This window comes from Ipomoea nil, unplaced genomic scaffold (assembly GCF_001879475.1).
Source record: "Ipomoea nil cultivar Tokyo-kokei standard unplaced genomic scaffold, Asagao_1.1 scaffold0688, whole genome shotgun sequence".
Classification (NCBI taxonomy): domain Eukaryota; kingdom Viridiplantae; phylum Streptophyta; class Magnoliopsida; order Solanales; family Convolvulaceae; genus Ipomoea; species Ipomoea nil.
The window spans coordinates 7,481,703-7,504,521 of NW_017617116.1; the positions used below are offsets into that span (position 1 = coordinate 7,481,703).

Consider the following 22,819-nt stretch of genomic DNA (forward strand, 5'->3'; position numbering starts at 1 on the left):
ATCCATCATTACCATTGGCCATTATTAACAATCATATATCTAACTCAACTACTTCAAACAACCATTTCATAGAAAGTTAACCAATTAGAAAGCACTATGATTCGCACCCAACCAAAAATAAAAAAAGTAGTACGATGTAAAGAAATTTTAAAAAATAGAAATTAAAACTCAAGAAAGGCGGCGTAACATTCCAATCACTCTCCATTTTCCAATCCCCACTTACTTTTAACATATTCTAATAATATAATAAAGTGTGTGTGTATATATATACAGTTATATACACAAAATAAAATAAAAATAAAAATTTATCATTCCAAAATTGATATATAGTTGGCCTAACATCAATAATGTATATTCCCTTGTTCATATCAAATCAGATGCATGTCGGCATGACTGGATTTAGGTGGTCGCATTATTGATGTTATTTTGTTTTATTCTTTTTTTCTCTGATCTGATCCCTTGATTATCTCTAACCACTCAAGGGATGACCACAACAAGCTTAGAGAAGACTTGGAAAGTTGACTGATATATATATATATATATATATATATATATATATATATATATATATATATATATATATATATATATATATATTGCTACTGGAAAATTTCTTGAATATCCAGGAGGTTCGGACAAGGTTAGCAAGACGCAATCAACTGTAGAAGCAACAAAAAATAGTCCAAAATTTTCGAAATCTGTTATAGCGAAGCAAAATGAATTACAAACGGACATAGAAGCGTCTCAGAAGGAATTTGAGGTCCAAGCATCACTGAAATTAAAGAATCAAACTGTAAAAAGTAACGCACTTTATAAAAAAGAAGGAAAAATCATGCACCTAAAGTTTTAAATCGACGCACCTTAAGCACACAGCACAGAAATCACACACAAAAACCACACACTTTACGAAAGAAAACCACGTACCTTAAATTTGACCTAAATACAAAAAGATCAAATTGACACTTCGTTTTCTTTTTTTAATCTTCGTTCAATCTGGGTTGTTATTAAATCTCTTTGTTTATATATATTTATATTTATTTGCTATATCGACTTATTAAAGCTCACCTCACTCCGTAAAATTCTCAACTTTTCTCCCTTTTCTTTTTAAACCAGGAATGACCGTATTGTCCCAAATTAAACAAATTAAAATAGATTAAAAATTTTCAGTAATAATTCACTACTGGAAATTATAGAATTTCTGACCATTTGAAAGTGATCTTAAATCAAGTTGAAAGTAAAAAGTGGTCGAAATAGCAACAAAGGTTTTTCCGGCTACCAAAAGTGGTCGAAACAAGGCTTTCCACTTGATTTAAGATTATTTTCAGGTGGTCGAAAATTCCATAATTTCCAGCACCGACAATTTTGCCGGATGAACCAAAATTGAAAAACAAATGAATAGTTTGGATACTCAATTGTAGATTCAAATTAACAAGATTCTAATAATTATAGGATTAAAAGTGTAATTAACTCTAAAAAGGATACACTATCCAAAGGAGAATGTGGCACTAACTGCTGGGGATAATAAATGCTCTCCACCAACTCCGATCCATTCAATACCATTGAATGTCAACGGATCGGAAAGGGAAGATGAATGAAAGAAAGTTGTCAAAAAAACAAGAGGAAGAAAACTTGTAAACACGAACAAGAGGGAGAATTAAAGAAATTTTTAGAAATAGAAATTAAAAGTCAAGAAAGGCAGCGTAGCTTTCCAACCAGTCAAGAAATCTCTTTCAGGTAGTTTTATAGTCATAGGTAGTAAATAGGGGATTAGTGGGTAATGAATAAGAGGTTATGGAATTTAGAAATAAAAAGGGTGACTAATGAGTAGTTTAATAGGGTGATTAGTGAGTTACAAAGAAGACAACGGCTAGTTTGTTTTGTGGGTAATAACTGAAAGAATAATTAAGTAATTATTGGGGGTCAAAAGGGGTATTTTTGTTGGGGTTTTATGGAGGGGTTTAAGTGTTTGATCGAATTTAGGTGGTCCAACTGAGTTTTCATATCGGGTATTTATCAGTACATCTGTGTATAACTAATTGTGCATCTGGAAGCGTCATTACCAATTCTTATACTATGGACCAGGGTTCACAATGCACTATAAACACCGGTGCATGTGTATGTGCCTTATGTTGTGAGTTTTTATGTTTTATGTTATAAAATTATATACTTTCAAGGGTATGAATTCTGTATCTGAAACAAATTAGTAATTGTGTTTTATGTTTTGAATTTATGTGTCTCGTGTTCTGAAATTCTGTACCTATAAACACAAATTATATATGTACCTAAATCAGATTTGGAAAATAAGTAAATACATAAAATGTGTATGTGTCTTGTATTGTGATTTTTTGTATTATGTGTTATGAAATTCTATACTTTACAAGTATGAATTCTATACATCGTCGTTTTGATCCAAGGTCCATAATGCTATGTGGACGTTGCTCTATGATATAAATTACCTTACGGTACAAGCGCGGACGGCTAGTTATTGAAGTGTTGTCCATGCAATCTTTTGTTTTTCCTAATTAAAACACAAAATGGTCGTGTTATGTATTAAGGGAAATGAAAAATTACACTTTTCGTATTTAAGTTATAGGATAATTGTAGAATTCATCTCTATTAGTTGGTTGCGCTCACTTTTCGTACCTAAATTATAATTGTTGTTGTAAATTTCGTCCTTTTTCTATGCCAATTTCTTTCCTAAGCTGGTGTGTTGTGCACTTTTGCCTACTTTATAGTAAAGTTCGCAACTACACTATTTAAAAGTGTGCGTTCTAAGTGAAAATCACCTTATAACCTTAACGGGTAATTAAATTACACTAATAACATAAATTAGTTTAAATTGTTCAGAATTTATTAATTTAAATTGAGAAGTCAAATAAATAATTATTATTAAACTTAGAGTCTGCGGAGTGTGGACCAACTCCACTGGAGCTTAAGTCAACATGAAATTGATTAATGTGTCACTGGACTAGGTTTTGAAATGCTTGCAAAAAGCAAATTGGATTTTGGTTCAGATAAAGGAGCTTTATTTCAATCAATGATATCATTCCAAAATTGATGTATTTGTCATAACATTAGAGAAGACTTGAACAGCTCAAGGGATGAACACATTAAATCACGTGACTGGATTTAGGTGATCGCATACTCGCATTATTGATGTTATTTTGCTTCTTTTTTTTTTTTTTTTTTTTTTTTTCTCCCTTGATTATCTCTAACGACTCAAGGGATGACCACAACAAGTGAACAAGCATTAGAGAAGATTTGGAAAGTTGACTGATAAATATATACCTCTGTTCACAATTGAAGAAGGTGCTGGTTAACTCACTCTTGCAATCTTAAGAAAAGCTCTTCAAAGCAGTTACATCTTCTTAGATTTTCATAACCAGTGTTTGTTGTGAAGTTTTTCAAAGGCATATTCATCCTCATACTTTACAACTTGAAGCAGTCTTGTATTTTCCTCAAGTGAAGATCAATCCAGACATCAAGACAAGCTTCACCCTGTTGGAGAATCATCAGATTATTTTTCCAACATCTCAGCTCAGGAAGAAGTTGATAGAGGCGGAGTAAACTCTAGGAGTTGAAAAACCTTTCAAGTGACTGTCCGGCTTAGTGACCAAGGAAGCCAGCTTGAAGTAGTTTGTACTAGGAGTGATAGTGCAAACCCTTTCACAAGTTGTGAAAGAAGAGTGGAGTAAGCACAGTTGGCCGAACCATTATAAAAATCTCTCTGTCCATCATATAAATTGCCTTACAGTACACGCACCGACTGCTAGTTGAAGTGTTGTCCAAGCAATCTTTTATTTTTCCAGATTGAAACATACAAAATGGTCGTGTTATATATTAAGTGAATGTAAAATTTGTACTTTTAGTCTCTAAATTATAGGATAATTGTAGAATTTATTCATATTTGTTAGTTACACTCACTTTTCGTCCCTTATTGTTACAAATTTAGTCCTTTTTGTATGCCAAATTTCATCCCTAAGTTGGTGTATTGTACACTTAATTATACCTATTTTACAATAAACTTCACAATTACACTATTTAAAAGTGTGCTTTCTGAGTGAAAGTCACCTTGTAACCTTAGTTGGTAAATTATCCTAATTAGATAAATTAATTTTAATTGTTCATAATTTATCAATTTAAATTAAGAACACCTAAATAATTATTATAAAATTTTATAATTATTAAATTAACTGTTGATGAAGTCCACTGGAGCTTAACTCAACTCAAAATAAACATTGATTTTTTCGTGATTACAAAGGACAAATGTTCAGTCCCGTAGGGTTGGTAATGTTTGCAAAAAGCAAATTGGATTTTGATTCACATAAAAGAGTTCGAGCTTTATTTCAACTAATAATATCATGCATTGGGTAATTATGTTATTAATTTATTAATATATCATATTTGTTTCGTATATATATCATGCATTTTTATTCATGTTACTATATTTTGATATATATTATTAATAAAAATAGATAATAAAAATTTTCCGACCTATTTCAATAATAAGCAATGTCAAATATTGTGTGCTCATATTTGAATAACAAGCTAATAGAGTAATGGACTTGACATTCCAATCATCTACCTAATATTTGTTATTTAAAATATTTAGCCAATATCACATAATTACATCTTTAACTTATTCTTCTCCCAAATCTTTAACTTATTATTTATTCTAATAATATAATAAAGTGTGTGTGTATATATACAGTTATATACACAAACTCAAAAAAAAAAAAAAAAAAAAAAAATTATCATTCCAAAATTGATAGTTGGCCTAACATCAATAATGTATATTCCCTTGTCCATATCAAATCATATTTATTTTGCTTGTTTGTTAGAAACCAAGGTCTTCTTTTATTAAGTTAAACGTAGATGGTAGCGTTAAAAGTTAAAACTAATAATACTTGTAAAATTTGGTAGCTGTAGGGGACTGGATCATCCAAGATCAGCAATGGAAGTAGATTGAGGTTTTACCTAGCTATAAAATGGAGATTTTGTCCTGCAATTTGATCGACTAATCACCCTACAACCTTATATATTATTCTAACGGCATGCAATGGTGGAGATTTTAATTTCACAACGAGCCTGGAGGGTTGGAGTTATTAGTGATATGATGTTATATTTTGTCACATTATATAGGAGAGGTTAGATTAGTTAGGGAAGTCTTTTATTCCTTTTGTAACTCTGTGTTTCTCACTGTGATTTTGAATACGAGAATTATTCATTCATCTGGTATCAGTTAGCGATAGGTAATTTTTCTCTCTCCTCTCTTCAAAATTATGTCGACAAACTCAAGCGAACGCACGGTGACCGCTGCCACCGTGCCGTCGCCGTCCACCCCTAATTCCCTATCCATGGCACATCACTTTGTGTCCATTAAACTCACCGCACGCAACTTCCTCTTCTGGTGTACACAAATAATTCCGTTTCTCCGAGGGCAAGGCCTGGTGTGGGGTTCAGATCTCACTAAAAACCTGAAGGGTCAATGAGAGAACTTGATCGATGAGGTAATAAGTAAATAAAATGAAGATCTCGATCTCGTACATGTCATTGATGACCTTTTAAGTTAGACTTGGACTTGTTTTATGAAACACAATCAGAGAAAAAATAAAAAATTTATACATGAATTAACTAGATGAATATACCAATTACAACCATCAATCTCTCTTTATAATCTCTATTTAATTTGTTTCTCAAACAAGTAATTGAATCTTCAAGATTGGAAGATATGCCGCCATCTGCAACCGACCAGCCGTGACCAAATATAACACAATCACAGTACAATTCAATACCCAAAACGCAAGCTAGTAATAATGCATTTGAACAGAAACTTTCAAGTGGTTCAAAAAATTGAACTTCAATTTATTTAAAACGAAAAATTGTTCACCAATTTGGTATCAAATCAATAGGTGACCTTCCAATTACGTTCAATAAGCTCAGATTCAACTCGGCCAACATGCATATATACTTGTTTGATCATTACATGATGGTGCAACCAAGAGTACTGGCAATTGACAGAACCGCGGCGCCGGCGTTGAGTATTGCCTGTCCTACTTTCACTACAGCCGCCACTTTATCATCACGCGGATTCTACACCACAATAATTAAGCCTTCATTTAACTTTAACAAGTAAACAAACAAAACAACAAACACCGAGTGGCTCAAGCTATTCACTTTGAAATCATAATGTCATAAATTTGACTCTCTGAAAACTACTTATTGACATTCTTGATTTAAACTGGTCACCTTAGAACCATATATAAAAACAGACATGTGAAAATGACTAAAAATCTTACCAATTTGGCGGGTAAGATTTAGTGTGTTTGCACACATTTAATGCGCATTCGCACATACTTAATCTAATTTAGACCATTAAAAAATATTAGATGGATGCAGATGATGTGTTCTCATGTTCTCACGTTCTCACCTAAGCACATGTTCTTACTGGAACCCTACCCTATATATATATATATATATATATATATATATATATATATATATATATATATATATTTCTATAAACTTGTGTGTGTGTATATATAAAATAATGTTAGTAATTTACTCATACCAGGTTGGCCCTGTTGGCTCGGCTCGCCAAAACCCTTCATTATATATCTGAACTAATAAGCTTCAATCCTTATATCATGGACTAGGGTTCTGAATGTAATGTGGACCCTAGTGTATGTATATGTATTTTATGTTATGAGTTTTTGTGTCTTTGTGTTATGTAATTCTGTTCTTGAAATAAATTAGTAATTCTGTTATAAATTTCTTTGTCCTGTGTTGGTGAAATTAATCAAATTATGCACTTTAATCATATTTGAAAAATAAGTAAATATATAATATGTGTATGTGTCTTGTATTGTAATTTTTTGTTTTCCGGTATGAATTCTATACCTTTTGATCCAGGACCCTGGAACATATAAATTACCAATAAGTCCACAGACCTGGCCTCATTGCTGAAAATTATGGAATTTTCGACCACCTGAAAATGATCTTAAATCAAGTTGAAAGTCTTGTTCAGACCACTTCTGGTGTCCAGAAAAACCTTTATAGCTATTTCTGACCACTTTTTGCTTTTAATTTGATTTAAGATCACTTTCAAGTGTTCGAAAATTTCATAATTTCCGGTAGTGCGGCCTGATTAACATTGTTTTATATGTGCAATTAGTAAATTTGTGTGACTTACCATTTCCACAATTGCCTTGGAGGATCCGCTTCCCTCCGGAGAGGTAACGCTGATGGTGGTGTGCAGTACAGAGTGATCCAAGAAGAAGACATCATCGTCCTTAGAGTGCCCATGGTTAACATAAGCTTTGTTGGAGTAACAATGGAGGCACAGAGCGTAAGAGCGGGCGGAGCATTTAGAGCAGCAGAAATATAGGTCAGGGATGAAGCAATTACACCAGCTGCAGAATGGCCTTCCACTCACAACAATGTAGTATACTGTCCGGGATTCCGTGATACTCATACCCACATTTCTATCTTTCACTACCATTTTGAAAAGCTCCGGGTGGGCATATTCTGGATACCCCTTTTCTTTCATGGATTCCAAGAAATCTTCCATGGCTACCCTGGTTTCTCCTTTCTGCTTCACCATACTCCAGAAGAACTTATCTGCGGAGTTCCTGATTTTCTCAGGGGCCGCGTTGTAGTGAGCCTGTGCGATATATGCCAACTTCTCTATACCTTCTTTATCTATCATAATCTTCCTCAACTTACACCACAAAATAGGGGAGTTGGGGGAGGAGTGTTAGTTTCTGTGATATGCATGATGCGTGCATGCAACTACTGAATTATATTGTGTCTAATGGTTAGAATTGAAGATAGAGTAACTTACCGAATGGCGGATTGAGTTGGACTCACTTGAGTCTCTTAAATTTGGAAGTGGAATTATTGATTTGGAATGACTTGAGTCCGTTGAGCCTGGAATATTGCAGCGTATTGACTTACAATCATTTGAGTCTGTTGAACTTGGAATATTGCGGCGTATTGACTTATTATAATCACTGGAGTCCGTTGAACTTGGAATATTGCGACGTATTGACTTATTATAATCACTGGAGTCTGTTGAACCTGGAATACTGCTGCGTATTGACTTATAATCACTTGAGTCCGTTGAACCTGGAATATTGCGGCGTATTGACTTACAATCACTTGAGTCTGTTGAACCTGGAATATTGCGGCGTATTGACTTACAATCACTTGAGTCCGTTGAACCTGGAATATTGCGGCGTATTGACTTACAATCACTTGAGTCCGTTGAACTTGGAATATTGCGGCGTATTGACTTACAATCACTTGAGTCTGTTGAACCTGGAATATTGCGACGTATTGACTTACAATCACTTGAGTCTATTGAACCTGGAATATTGCGGCGTATTGACTTACAATCACTTGAGTCCGTTGAACCTGGAATATTGCGGCGTATTGACTTACAATCACTTGAGTCCGTTGAACTTGGAATATTGCGGCGTATTGACTTATAATCACTTGAGTCCGTTGAACTTGGAATATTGCGGCGTATTGACTTATAATCACTTGAGTCCGCTGAACCTGGAATATTGCGGCGTATTGACTTACAATCACTTGAGTCTGTTGAACCTGGAATATTGCGGCGTATTGACTTACAATCACTTAAGTCCGTTGAACCTGTAATATTGCGGCGTATTGACTTACAATCACTTGCGTTGGAATCTTGCTTGCCTTTTCCCTTGTCCTACATAACAATAATAATAATAATAGTAATAATGATGACGATGATGATGAAAGAAGTCAAATATAGAATTATATAACACAACACACATCTCACGACATAAAATACAATCACTATTAATTGTTTGATTTTGTTAAAATATTGATACAAGTGTTTGGCTAATTAGCTTTTTGCAACTCTAAAATGCTAAAACTCAAAAATTACTCCAAGCAACTTTTTCAATTAGCTTTTTGAGATAAGAAATTATACCAAACAGCTATCAACTAACAGCTAATTTACCAAACACTTTTCTACAATCAACTAATGTTATCAATTAGTTATATTTTCTAATTAACACAATCAACTAATAGCTAACAAGCTATCAGTTAACAGCCATTTACCAAACATGGTGTACGTCTTTTCTCGCCACTTATATTTATTTATGCCATAAATCCATGAGAAAAGAACACTAAACAAAGATAATTCAGTTAAATTAGTCAGAGTATTGACTTGATAATCTGAAAATTTTTAGTTTGAACCACATCCTTAAATACTAACTGTGAATTTCTCTAGGTCAGTCAGGAAAAAAAAAAAAAAAAAAACACTAATCTTTAAATCATTGTTGAATATGAAAATACCTTTTCAATAACACAAGTGGGTTCCCCACGGCCCTCGTTATGCATCGTTAGTACACTATGGTTGTCAGCAAAGGAGTCATGATCATGTTGGAATGTTCTTCCATAGAAACACTTGACGCAGAGGTTGTAGTTACACCCCTTGTATAACTCACATTTGGTGCAACAAAAGTAGAAACCAACCAGAAGCTTCGCGCAAACATCGCACCTACGTATGCGTCTCTTCGTCTCTCGTACGTAGAATTCCTCGAGGGATTCTCCGCCGGCAATAGCTCTGCGTGCCCGCTGCTTATACTCCTCAGAGCCACTTTCCAAGTAATATCGTGCTGCTTCTCTCAAATCTTCCATATCTCTTAGCAGGAGAGTGGCCGGCGGGGATCGATCGGAGATTTTCTTGAAAGGCTTAGTTAAGGTGATCAAGCAGAGGGTTTTCAAGTTTTCATTGTATATATATATATATATATATATATATATATATATATATATGTATATAATAATTCCGAATTTACACAGAAATTTCTCCATTGTTGGTCTACAATATATAATAATGAAAGATTAAAGTGTTGTAAATCGCGCCTTCATATTTGACTGGATTTTGGTCGTCAACCATGGAGTCCGATGATGACTGGTTGTATTATAATAAGTTTAATTTTTATAGTACACATTTGGTGGTTGATGAGGAGAGTGTAAACGGACAGAGTGGTTGGAAAGAAAGAAATAAGTATTTAAAAGAAAAATTAATTAACTTAAACTCCATTCAGAAAGGGGTGATTAGTTGGTGGAATTATTTTATAACAATTTATATATATTCTGCATTTTATGATCCTTTTAGAAGTAAATAGTCAATCTAGCTTCCAGATATAACATTAAATTGTAAATTTTTGTGTACAATAAACTTTTTTTTTAAAGGAGTCAGTATGGCATTTATTCAACCTTCTGCCGCACCACATAACGGTCTTTATCTTGAAAACTACTGCTTGTAATTTTAAAAACATATACTATCTAAAAATGAGTGATTGAATGTGTGTAACATGATTTTTGAGTAATAGGACGACAAGGAAGAAAAAAAAAAAAAAAAAAAAAAAAAAAAAACTTATTCCACAATCAAAATGAATACATTTTGCAAACCAATAATAACCTAATTTTTTATTTACTGAAAAACAAAAAACCCTACTTAAAAGTATACTTTGGATGAAGTCTGTGAACTACAAGAAAAATGTAAATCAGCTTAGATTGTCTATATAGCTAACTAGCTCAAATGTAGAAAGCCAATAGTTCACTCTCATGGGGTAAAACTCAAAGTTTATAATTACCAAATGAACTCGATCTCGATCTCCTACCAATTTGGGCGCGGTTGTTCGGTAACCACCTAATTTACACACACACATACATATTTCATTGTGTGATCACATTATGGTGCAAAACGCAGTGGCAAAATTCAGTGCCGCCGTACAAGTGGTGAGTACTGTTGAGAATGTGGTCACTAATTCCGTTCGTTTATCCTGCTTCAAACACACCAAAATGCATGTCCATGTTAATTAATAAACTCATGCAATCAACAATTTTTTTTTGGTCACGAAAATCTGTAGAATAAACCCTCAATCCAGGTTGTTTATAAGGCGGTCTGCCATAACTTACCGGCCAATCCCCTAACCTAAATTGTCCAAAAGCTATAAATGACCGGCTCAAACTTAACCAAAAAAATTTACAAGTCACTCTTGCTGAAAGTTAAACTTATAATCTTATAGTTACCAAATGATCAGTCTAACCATTTTGGCTAGAATTGCCTCAGCAACCCATCTGGTGAACAAATTAAAGAAATTAAACAACCTAGGACGACCAATTAAGGAATGTTTTAATTATTACCTTTTTCACGATTGCCTTTGAGGGTTCAGTTTGAAGATTGGGGGTTTGCGGCGTCGGGGTGGCGCTGAAGCAGCCGGTATGCAACACAGTGTAATCCAAGAAGAAGACGTCATTTTCCCCGACATGTTTGTTCCGTTTATGGCGAAGATACGCTTCGTTCTCATAACAACCGAGACACAGGGCGTATTTGGCGGCGGGGCATTTGGAGCAGCAGAAAAACATGTCAGGTATGAAGTGTTCGCAGCTGCTGCAAAATGGCCTTCCACTCAGAACAATGTAGTACAGCGTCAGAGCTTCCGACATAGTCACATGATTCCCATTCTTGGCTAGCATTCTGAACAGATCTCTGTCGGCATATTGTGGATACCCCTTCTTGTTCATCACTGCTAAGAAATCATTCTGGGTTAGGCTATGCCCGTTTCCGGCCTCCCGGAACATACTCCGGCAAAACGCATCGGCCGCGTTCTTGATTTCCCGAGAGGCGGCCTTGTGGTGGGCCTTCGCGATGCGACCCAACTTCTCCATTCCTTCATTAACCACCATAGCTCGCCCCTCCTTATTAGGTCATAAAATTTTTAATTCAAGTTACAAATCACCCTCAAAAAACAACTAACAATTCTGGGTTATAGCTTGTTAGCTAAAAGGAGTTTTACTACCTAGACTCTCAAATCTTACTCCCTGATGTGGCGCTGATAAGTTACTTTTTTTTTCATGTGGGTCCCAATACAATTGTCTCCATCAAGATTTTGTGTGTGGGAGTTTAAGTTAAGAGTAAAAAATGAGAGTACACATAGTATTTTCCAGCTAAAAATCTACAAGTTAATTAGTGTAACTATCATATCCTTTAAGTCCTTACCAGAATCATTGTATCTGCAGGAGGGCTTGTACGGTATGGTTTTGCAACTATTTGTAAATCTTGCTTTGCTTTTCCCTTCTCCTACATGCATATAATCAAAGGGTAACACTTGTGTGAAAATGTCCCACAAATATTAAGATCAAAGTATTACATTTTTTCAATATTGACAAGTATTTGTTACTTATAAAGAAAAATGTAATACTTTTACTGGGAAAAGAAGTAGTCTTACCAATTTTTTTGTTTGTTGGACTTGGACAGGAGGGGGATGTTGAAGACCTTTTCCTTTTGGCTTCTACATATATAAATAATATATAACAACGAAAGAAGAATCATCATCATATATATGATCAGTTGTTAATTAGCTTCTTCCAAATACTAAAATGCATCAATTATATTCCAGCCAAATTGGTCAAATTATTGAATATAAACAAACTAAACAAACAAACTGTGAATACTAAAATACCTTTTGAATATCACAGGGCGGATAGCGACTGCCATTTTTAACCATGGTGAGTATACTGTGATTATCGGCGAAGGAGTCATGTTGGTGTTTGAGTGTTACATCCTCGTAAAAGCAGTTGAGGCAGAGATTGTAGCCATTGTAGAACTCACATTCGATGCAGCAGAAGTAGAAACCTGCGAGAATAGCGCGACATGCGCTACACTTACGTATGCTAATCTTAGCCATACCAATGTAGAGTTCCTCCATGGATTCTCCGCTCTCATCAGCTTCTTGTTTATACTTCTCGTAGCCCGCTCCAAAGTAATGTTTTGCAGCTAGTCTCAAGTCTTCCATGCTTAGCTTAGCTTCCTGCAAATATACTACATACAATATAGTATAGTATATTTCCAGAATTATTATGAGTATTCAACTTTAATTTCATCCATTTCTTGTTTTAGCTAGCTAAAAGTATAAATAAAGGAAGAAGACAGCATAGTTGAAGGGGTTTTGGTCTTACCTCCTAGGATTAGCAGTAGGATTCTGCAGGCAGGAGATCAGATCGATTTTCTTGAAAGGCTTAAGCTGAGGCAGAGAGTTTATATAGAGCTTTATATACACTTTTTGTGCTAAAATATAATTCAACCTATCTTACTTCTAATGTTTTCATTGTTGACAATTCATGGTTACCTTTGTTTATAGTTGTGTTCTTTCTCTGTCTTTTATAATAAATAAATAAATTAATAATTCCAAAAAAAATTAGGGTTTTAATCGACAGTTCGACACCCTATCGTATTGTACCCGATACAAACATGCTTGTGTATTATAGATTGTACCAAGTATTATCCGTACAAGTGTTAATAGTATAGGGCAATCCCAACCAAATTGGTTTAATAACCACAAGGCGATTCTCTTTTGGAATGGTCTATTGGGCTGGTCAACTATTGACAAACTAGGGGTATAGGTTGGTTTACTTCCTTTGTGGTCCTTACTTTTTACCAACTAGGATTACAAGGTCAAAGAAATTTTACCCAAAGTGCATTTTCACTAATTTTCTCCTAAATCAAAGTGTTAGTAGTAGCTGAAACAAGGTTCAACCAGAACACATTTTTAAATAACAATTACGAGTTTTTTTTTCATAAATTAAAATGTTAATACTTATAATTGTATCCGGGCAACCTGATACACCTATGTGACTTTATGATATGCATAGAAATTTCCAGAATTTTAAATATGCATAGATATCTCTGGACATTAGTTGTGCAGGTTGTGTTTATATATATTGACTGGATCTAGGTCGTCGATCTAGGATTATTTAAAGACTTGGATGATAGTTACTGGTTGTATTATAAGTTTAATGATAATAACAGGTAATATATTATAAGTTTAATTTAATACACCCGTCACCTAATATTCATAACCACCCATGGGTTGACCACTTGACTACAACCTTAAAGGAGACTTAATTGGTATGTCATATTCTTGTCCCAAACGATTGGTATGTCATATTCCCTCCTGCGATTTGACGATCTGATCTAACGTTTAAAGATGAAGTTTGTTCTTCAATCAACTACTACTGAATTGCCTCTACAATTATTTTTCCTTAATTATTAGCCAGTTACTGTAGTCTAAATTAATAGTTGGATTATACTTTATATGTTATATTATTCTAGGGGACCAAATATGTCATGAGTATTAATTAAAATTATGTAACTAAAAATAAATATGATTTTCATTTAATGCCAAAGTAAAAATAATTTTCATTTAATGCCAGTTTAATATAACAAATTTTATAATGTAAAATAATAAAAATGTTAACTATTATAAATAAAAATTTCCTCTTCATTAGTTGTTGTCATTTCCTTATTTAAAGGGAAAAAAAACATTTATTTGAACAATTACAACTTACAAGGTGGTTCATACTTTGGTCGGCAGCTAGAACTCCTAGAAGTAAGAGTCGTATAGGTTAGGTTGTCTGTCATTCTTCAATCTCCTGACATGAAGTTGACACCATCATTTGTGACAATTTCAACGGATTGATTTAACAATTAACTTGATAATTATAAAAATTTAAATTTAAATTTAATAAAAAATAATTTCTTAATTTGAGTTAGTTAATTATAAATAATTTAGATTAATTTATCTTGTTATGGTTATTTATTTATTAAAATCACAATACAAGTTTTGCTCATAATATTCTTTCAAATCGTGATTGTAAATTTTTCTGTAAATCAAAATTGACACCATTCTTCTAATTACTTTATTGTATTTAGTTACAATGATATAGTGAAGGGAATAAATAACTTTATTACCGGCCAACTATTATGTATTGTGGTAGCACATCCGTTACTATTTGTTTAATCTAAATGAGTTGTCACTTGATCGAACTACATACTACTTTCTTAAAAATCATGAGTGTTTAAAAAAAAATAACTTTATTACCTATTGGTCACAAATTATTTAAATTATATATTATTAAATAATGTGATTTTTTTCTCAATAGATAATTTTAAAATTAATTGATCCATACGTAGTCAACAAATATCAAACGTTGCTAACATCTAATGTATACACTTCAGAAAAGAATAGGTCTTCATCTCCGACGGGTGATGAAGGCAGGGGGAGGTTTGTTTGTTTGTTATTAAAAAAAAAAATACATACTTTTAGATTAAATTAATCTTAAAATTATTTTTTAACGAATTAATCAACATGTTAGCAGTAATAATCGATATTATTTAATTACATTACATACTTTTAGATTGTCCGGTGACAATTTTTTTGAATTAGATGGTTCAATTGCATTCGTGTAGACAAATTATAATGTGGATCATAAATAAATATTCATTTTTAATACAGTGAAAATACGCTATTTGTGTATAGTTCAATATCCCATATAATCCTTTTTCCAAAAAATAATTTCACCAATTTGGTTGGTTAACTCACGTGATAAAAATGGTTTATCATTACTTACTACAAGGAATAAAAGTGAAAATAGAATTATCTAAAGAATTCACCATAATATATCAATAATATCATGAAAAATGGATGCATGATAGCTACTTTAGTATTCACAACAGGTCTGAAAAAATTCTATTGAATTTAGATATTTATACCTCGTCGAAGTAGAGAGTATATGTAGTATAACGCTTCTCCAAATTGGAAGTTAATGTAGCAAAATAAGTGATAATAGTGTGCGGTAGACAATGTCTGGGAGATATGACATGCAATATGCAATCATAAAAAAAACTAGACACTAACAAAAGAAAATCAACAAGAAACTAAGCAAACAACAAGTTTAAGGCAACAGTAAAACTAACACATACACAAAGATAAACACAAAATAAATAAATATAACTCAAACCCAGGCCCATGTATAAGAATTGATATATTGCTAATCATTGTTATTAATGTGTGCTTAATCAAGGCACCGAGCACAGGACCCAACATATATCTTTTCAATAATATATGATTTTATCTAATTAAATAATTCATACATACCTAACAAATATAAAATGTTGCTAACATCTAATATATCCACTTCAAAAAAAATAGTATAAAAATATCTTAAGCAAAAAACATTTTTATCATATAATATAACAAACTCTACACTTAAACCAACTTAATTGACGTAAGTGACCGTACACTCTCATTCCTTAAGAGAAGTCAGAAGTTCAAAGACTTTAAACTGTCTCTCATATAGAACTTAAAAGTATCTCTTACAATTAAAACCTGCTGACGACACCCCCTAAATCGTAACATTTTCCCATATTAAAAATGCACACCTTCCATTATGCTACTAAGACTACTAATCCCTCCAAATAGGATGCACAAAGAAGAGAAAAGTCAATAGCCCCATTCATTTATAAGTAAAATTTCTTTAGAAGGTGACTCTGCTACACCCTACAGTAGTACACCACAAAACTTTTCTGTCAACAAACCTACTTTACCTAGCTATAAAAGGGAGATCTCGTCCTGAATTTGATCCACTAATCACTCTAAAGTTTTGCTCAGCTCTAACCACATGATTGAGATTTTAATTTCACTAGTAACCTGGAGGGTTACTGTGGGGTTCATTCAGATCTCACTAGAAATCTGAAGGGTCATTGAGAAAATTTGATCGATAAGGTAATAAGTAAATAAAATGAGAATCTCGATCTTGTACATGTCATTAATGACCTTTTAAGTTAGAGTTAGACCTATTTTATGAAACACAATCAAGAAAACAAAAATTTATACATGAATTAGTAGGATGAATACCAATTATGACTATCTCTCTTTATAATCTCTATTTAATTTGTTTCTCAAACAAATAATTGAATCTACAAGATTTGAAGATATGTCATCTGCAACTGACCAGCAGTTACCAAATATAACACAATCACAGTACAATTCAAGACCCAAAACAGCCTAGTAACAATGCATTTAAACAGAAACTTTCAAGTGGTTCAAAACATTTGATCATCATCAGATCACCTACATCACATGATGGTGCAAGCACCAAGAGTACTGGCAATTGTCAGAACCGCAGCGCCGACGTTGAGTATTGCCTGTCCTACCTTCAATACAGTCGCCACTTTATCATCATTACGTGTATTCTACACCACAATAATTAAGCCTCCATTAACTTTAACAAGTAAACAAACAAAACAAAGCTATTCACTTTGAAACCATAATGTTATAAATTTAACTCTCAATGAGAGTGATTTACTGACATTCTTAGTTTGAATTGATCAACTTAAAACTATGAGATGTGCTAAAAATTCTGCCAATTTGGCAAAGCTAGCTAAGATCGGAACCCACCAAAATTAAAAATTTTTAAATTTAAATTTAAATTAACATAAAAATGTTACTCCGTATATTATTGTCTTTGTAATTTGTTAAACAAACAACAACTAATAAAGTAATAAATAGTCAAATACATCATGCATTAATCCACAAAGTCAATAACAAATCATTTAAACAATATACTAACTATTAATAAATATTTTGTATAAATAAATATAAACATATATTTCTATAAAGTTTTGTGTGTGTGTGTGTATATATATATATATATATATATATATATATATATATATAATATGTTAGTAATTTACTCATACCAGGGTTGCCCTGTCTGCTCGGCCCGTCAAAACCGTACCGGCCTGTCATTTGAAGCGGGTTTAAAAGATTTGACGGATCTTAAAATTTCAAGACTATCTTGTCGGCTCGGCCCGTCAAAACCCATTATTTGGCAAATTATATTATGCACCGTGGTGCATAATCGATTATGCACCGCGCGTCTTTTTTTTTAAATGAAAATAAACAGTGTTAGTTTCCGCCGTTTCGCACCCTTTTGCAAAAAGTAACTCTGTTATTCAGTGTCATTTTGTATACACTGCAGTTTCAGTTCAACACAACTACAGTTTCATTTCGATATAACTATAGTTTCATTTGATATTTATAGACTCAAATATGTGAAAATGTTATTTAATTTTATTTTATATACACTATAGTTTCATTAAAACACAACTACATGATTATTTTGATATAATTACAGCTTCATTGTACAATATACACTCAAATATGTGAAATGTTATTTAGTTTCATTTTATATACACTACAGTTTCATTTCACTATAACTACAGTATCATTTTGATATAACTGCAGTGTCGGTTTAGATATATTATAGTGTCAGTTGGTGTTTAATACATCAAACAAACGGACTCCGTTAACTCTAACGGCGGGCCGTTTCTTCACTTAAAGAAACGGCGCCGTTTTTGACCGCGGTGCACATGCACCACGGTCTATAATATAACGACTGCATTATTTAGAGCAGGTTAAAAAGATTTGGGGGGCCTTAAAATTCAAAGTCCGTCCCGTTCTTTTTGCTGGGGGGGATAACTAATTAGCTTGGCAAACGGCAGGCTAAGCCGGTTTTGACAGAGTTAGTAAGTTAAAGATATCATTGACTTGTTTATCTTTTATTTGGTGTATACCATTGGATAGTAATTATCAGTTTTCCTTGTCACTAAACAAAGTAAAAAATAAGCAAACAACATAACCTAATTAACCTGCTATGCGTGGGATTCATGGTCGTCGTGTCTAGCTTACCCTTTTCTCGATTGCCGTAGAGGATGGTTCGCTTTCCCTCGGTTCTGATGTAGTAGCTTTGATGGTGTTATGCAGTACAGTGTAATCCAAGAAGAAGGCATCATCGTCCTTGTAGTGCCTATGCATAAGATACGCTTTGTTGGAGTAACAATGGAGACACAGAGCGTAAGAACGGGCGGAGCATTTAGAGCAGCAGAAATATATGTCTGGGATGAAGTAATTACACCAGCTGCAGAATGGCCTTCCACTCACAACGATGTAGTATACAGTCCTGGATTCCATGAGTTCCATTCCCTCCTTTCTATCCTTCACTACCATTTCGAACAGCTCCGGGTAAGCATATTCTGGATACCTCATTTCTTCCATGGATTTCAAGAAATCTTCCATGGTTACCCTGGTTTTTCCTTCCTGCTTCACCATATTCCAGAAAAACATATCTGCAGAGTGCCTAATGTTTTCAGGGGAGGCATTGTAGTGAGCATCTGCGATTTGTGCCAACTTCTTTATACCATTTTCATCTATCTTAATCTTCAGCTTCCTCGCCTAAGATCACAAAATTTTATTCAACTTTCTAGGGGGGAGGGGGGATGGTTAGAATTGAAGTTAGTGTATGTAATTGTACCGAAACATTGTCGATCGGCATGAAATGACTTGACTCTCTTAAATTTGGATTTGAAATGATCAACTTCGAACTACTTGAGTGCGTTAAACCTGGAATGCCGAGTAACAAGTTAGAATGACTTGAATCTTTTAAACTTGAGTCATGGTGTGTCGAGTTGGAATGATTATATTACCTGAGTCTTTTAAATTTGAGTGACTCGGTATTGACTTTGAATGACTACTAACATCGCCTATGGAGTTGGAATTTTGCTTGCCTTTTCCGTTGTTCTACATACATATAATAGAAAACAGTAAATTAATTTCAATTCCAATCCTAACACTTTCATGCATGCCATAAACCATTAAACCCATGATAAAATATAACACTACACCGAAGGTAAGTATAATATTAATCTTTAATTCACTGTTTAATATCAAAATACATACCTTTTCAATTACACAAGTGGGTTCGGAACGTTGCTTGTTTAGCATCATCATTACACTGTGGTTGTCGGCGAAGGTGTCATGATTGTGTTGGAATGTTCCCCCATAAAAACACTCGACGCAGAGGTTGTAGTTATACCCCTTGAATAACTCACATTTGGTGCAACAAAAGTAGAAACCAACCACAAGCTTCGCACAAACATTGCAACTACGTATGCATCTCTTCATCTCCCGTACGTAGAAATCCTCGAGGGATTCTCCGGCGGCCATAGCCATGCGTGCCCGCTGCTTATACTCCTCAGAGGCTGTTTCGAAGTAGTAAGTTGCAGCGTTTCTCAAATCTTCCATATCTCTTAGCTTTAGAAAGAACCCAAAAAATATGATCAAACATTCATCCGTTTCATAAAAGTAAAAAATTTTAAATATGCATAGAAATTTCTCTACATTAGTTGTGCAGGTTGCGTTTATATTGACTGGATCTATCTCCGCCGACCTAGGATTATTTAAAGACTTGGATGATAATTACTGGTTGTATTATTATAAGTTTAATGATAATAACTGGTTATATATTATAAGTTTAATTTAATACACCCGTCACCTAATATTCATAACCACCCATGGGTTGACCACTTAACTACAACCTTAAAGGAGACTTAATTGGTATGTCATATTATATTCCTTACGATTTGACAATCTAATCTAACATTTAAAGATGAAGTTTGTTGTTCAATCATCTACTATTGATGAATTAGCAGTGGCATGAAATGACTCTCTTGAGAAGTCATGGATGATGGGTTAGGACTTCACTCCCAATTAAGGTAATATTAATGAACAAATACTATATTGTAACAGAGTTAATATTATAATTACACTTAAATAATTTTTTTTAATTCAAAATGATCGAGAATAGACTAATAGAGGGTGATAATGGTAGGAGTATGAAGCATTTTTCTTAAATTAATTTATTAGAAATTAATAGATATAAGAACAAAAAATTGTCATGAATTACATTATTTAATTAAACAATACTTTTCTCCCATTCTTGAATTTCAACAAGTTCTCAACAAATTAATAATTGAAATTGAAGGATGTGATCTGTCTTAACTAAAAAAAAAAATCTTAAGAGGATAACTGGGCTACACTTTAATTTATATGTTATATTATATTATGTACGTTTAATACACTCTCTTTACGTGTACGAACTGATTACTTTTGATAGGTTACAAACAACATATAGACCATTGCATGGTCTCTTTTTATTGAGTTGAAAAATATGTTCCGTTTCAACTAAAAGTTTAAATTAATAGTTGAATTATACTTTATATGTTATATTCTATAATGCATGCTCATCAACAATTGAAGGGGTAAAGTGAAAAGTGGCATAAACTAGGGGACCAAATATGTCATGATAATTTTCATTTACTGCCGAAGTAAAAATAATTTTCGGGTGTGTTTGGAAACCTGGAAAATGAGTTCTGGAAATCATTTTCCAAGTTTTCACTGTTTGGATGTGCCTGGAAAATCAAGTCAACGGAAATCATTTTCCGTTGACTTTGGAAAATAGGCTTGTTTTGGAGGAAAATGACTTCCCCTTTTTTTGGTGGGAAGTCATTTTCCAACTTTTACACCAACATCACACCACCACCAACATCATCAACACCATACCACCACCACCTCACTAACACCATACCACCACCACCATCACACCACCATCGCCGCCGCCACCACCACCACCATACCACCGCAACCACCGTCGCCGCCACCATACCACCGCAACCACCGTCGCCGCCGCCACCACCATACCACCGCAACCACCGCCACCACCACACCACCACCATCACACCACCGCCGCCACCACCACCATACCACTACAACCACCGTCGCCGCCACCGCCACCACCATACCACCGCCGCCGCCGCCACCACCATCACACCACCGCCGCCGCCGCCACCACCATCACACCACCACCACCTCCACCAACCACCGTAACCACCGTCGCCACCATCACCACCACCATACCACCACCGCCGCCACCACCACCACCATCACACCCCCACCACCGCCGCCACCACCACCACCATACCACCGCAACCACCGTCGCCGCCACCACCACCACCACTACCACCACCGCCGCCGCCACCATACCACAACAACCACCGTCGCCGCCACCACCACCACCATACCACCGCCGCCACCACCACCATACCACCGCTACCACCACACCACCACCATCACACCACCGTCGCCGCCACCACCACCATACCATTGCAACCACCGTCGCCGCCACCACCACCATACCACTACCGCCGCCACCACCACCATACCACCGCAACCACCACCACCATCACACCGCCGCCACCACAACCACCACCACCATACCACCGCAACCACCGTCGCCGCCACCACCACCACCACCATACCACCGCCACCACCGTCATACCACCACCAGTTATTATTATTATTATTATTATTATTATTATTATTATTATTATTATTATTATTATTATTATATAACAAATAACACCACTACCACTACACCACCACCACCACCATAATATTTTTGATATACTATTAGTTATTTTTTTATTATATTTAAAATTATTATTATATATTATACATGTTGTAATATTCTAAATAAAATAATTAAAATGTTTAATTATACAATTCTACTCATTTTCCAGAAAATGAACCAAACACACAAAAACAGTTTTCCAGAATGCAACCAAACACTGGAAAGGAAAATGTTTTCCGGAAAATGACTCATTTTCCAGAAAACATTTTCCAGAAGTCATTTTCCTGCTTTCCAAACGGACCCTTCATTTAATGCCAAAGTTTAATATAAAACAATAAAAATGTTAACTGTACTATTATAAATACAAATTTCCTCTTTATTAGTTGTTGTCTTAGAATTTCCTTATAAAAAAAATAACATTTTGTTGAATAATTACAACTTACAAGGTGGTTCATACTTTGCTCGGCAACTAGAACTCCTAGAAGTAAGAGTCGTATAGGTTAGGTTGTCTGTCATTCTTCAATCTCCTGACGTTCGTAGATGAAGTTGACTCCATCATTTGTGACAATTTCAATGGATTGATTGAGCAATTAACTATAAATAACTTAGATTAATTTATTTCTTTATAATCTTTTACTAATTAAAATCACAATACAAACTTTTCTCATAATGCTTT

At 34.2% G+C, this 22,819-nt stretch overlaps 1 protein-coding gene across 1 annotated transcript in view; it reads right to left on the minus strand.

Annotated features, from left to right (window-relative positions):
• Positions 1–12,869, minus strand: part of LOC109175259 — a 35,264-nt gene extending 22,395 nt beyond the window's left edge. The window contains exons 1-6 of the mRNA XM_019324495.1: positions 12,519–12,869; positions 12,285–12,347; positions 8,687–8,722; positions 8,368–8,593; positions 8,128–8,319; positions 7,870–7,929 (exon numbers count right to left, since the gene is read on the minus strand). Coding sequence (XP_019180040.1) covers positions 7,870–7,929; positions 8,128–8,319; positions 8,368–8,593; positions 8,687–8,722; positions 12,285–12,347; positions 12,519–12,851 — 910 coding nt within the window. The 5' untranslated portion in view covers positions 12,852–12,869. The remainder of the gene's footprint in view (positions 1–7,869; positions 7,930–8,127; positions 8,320–8,367; positions 8,594–8,686; positions 8,723–12,284; positions 12,348–12,518) is intronic.
• Positions 12,870–22,819: the final 9,950 nt, after the last annotated feature.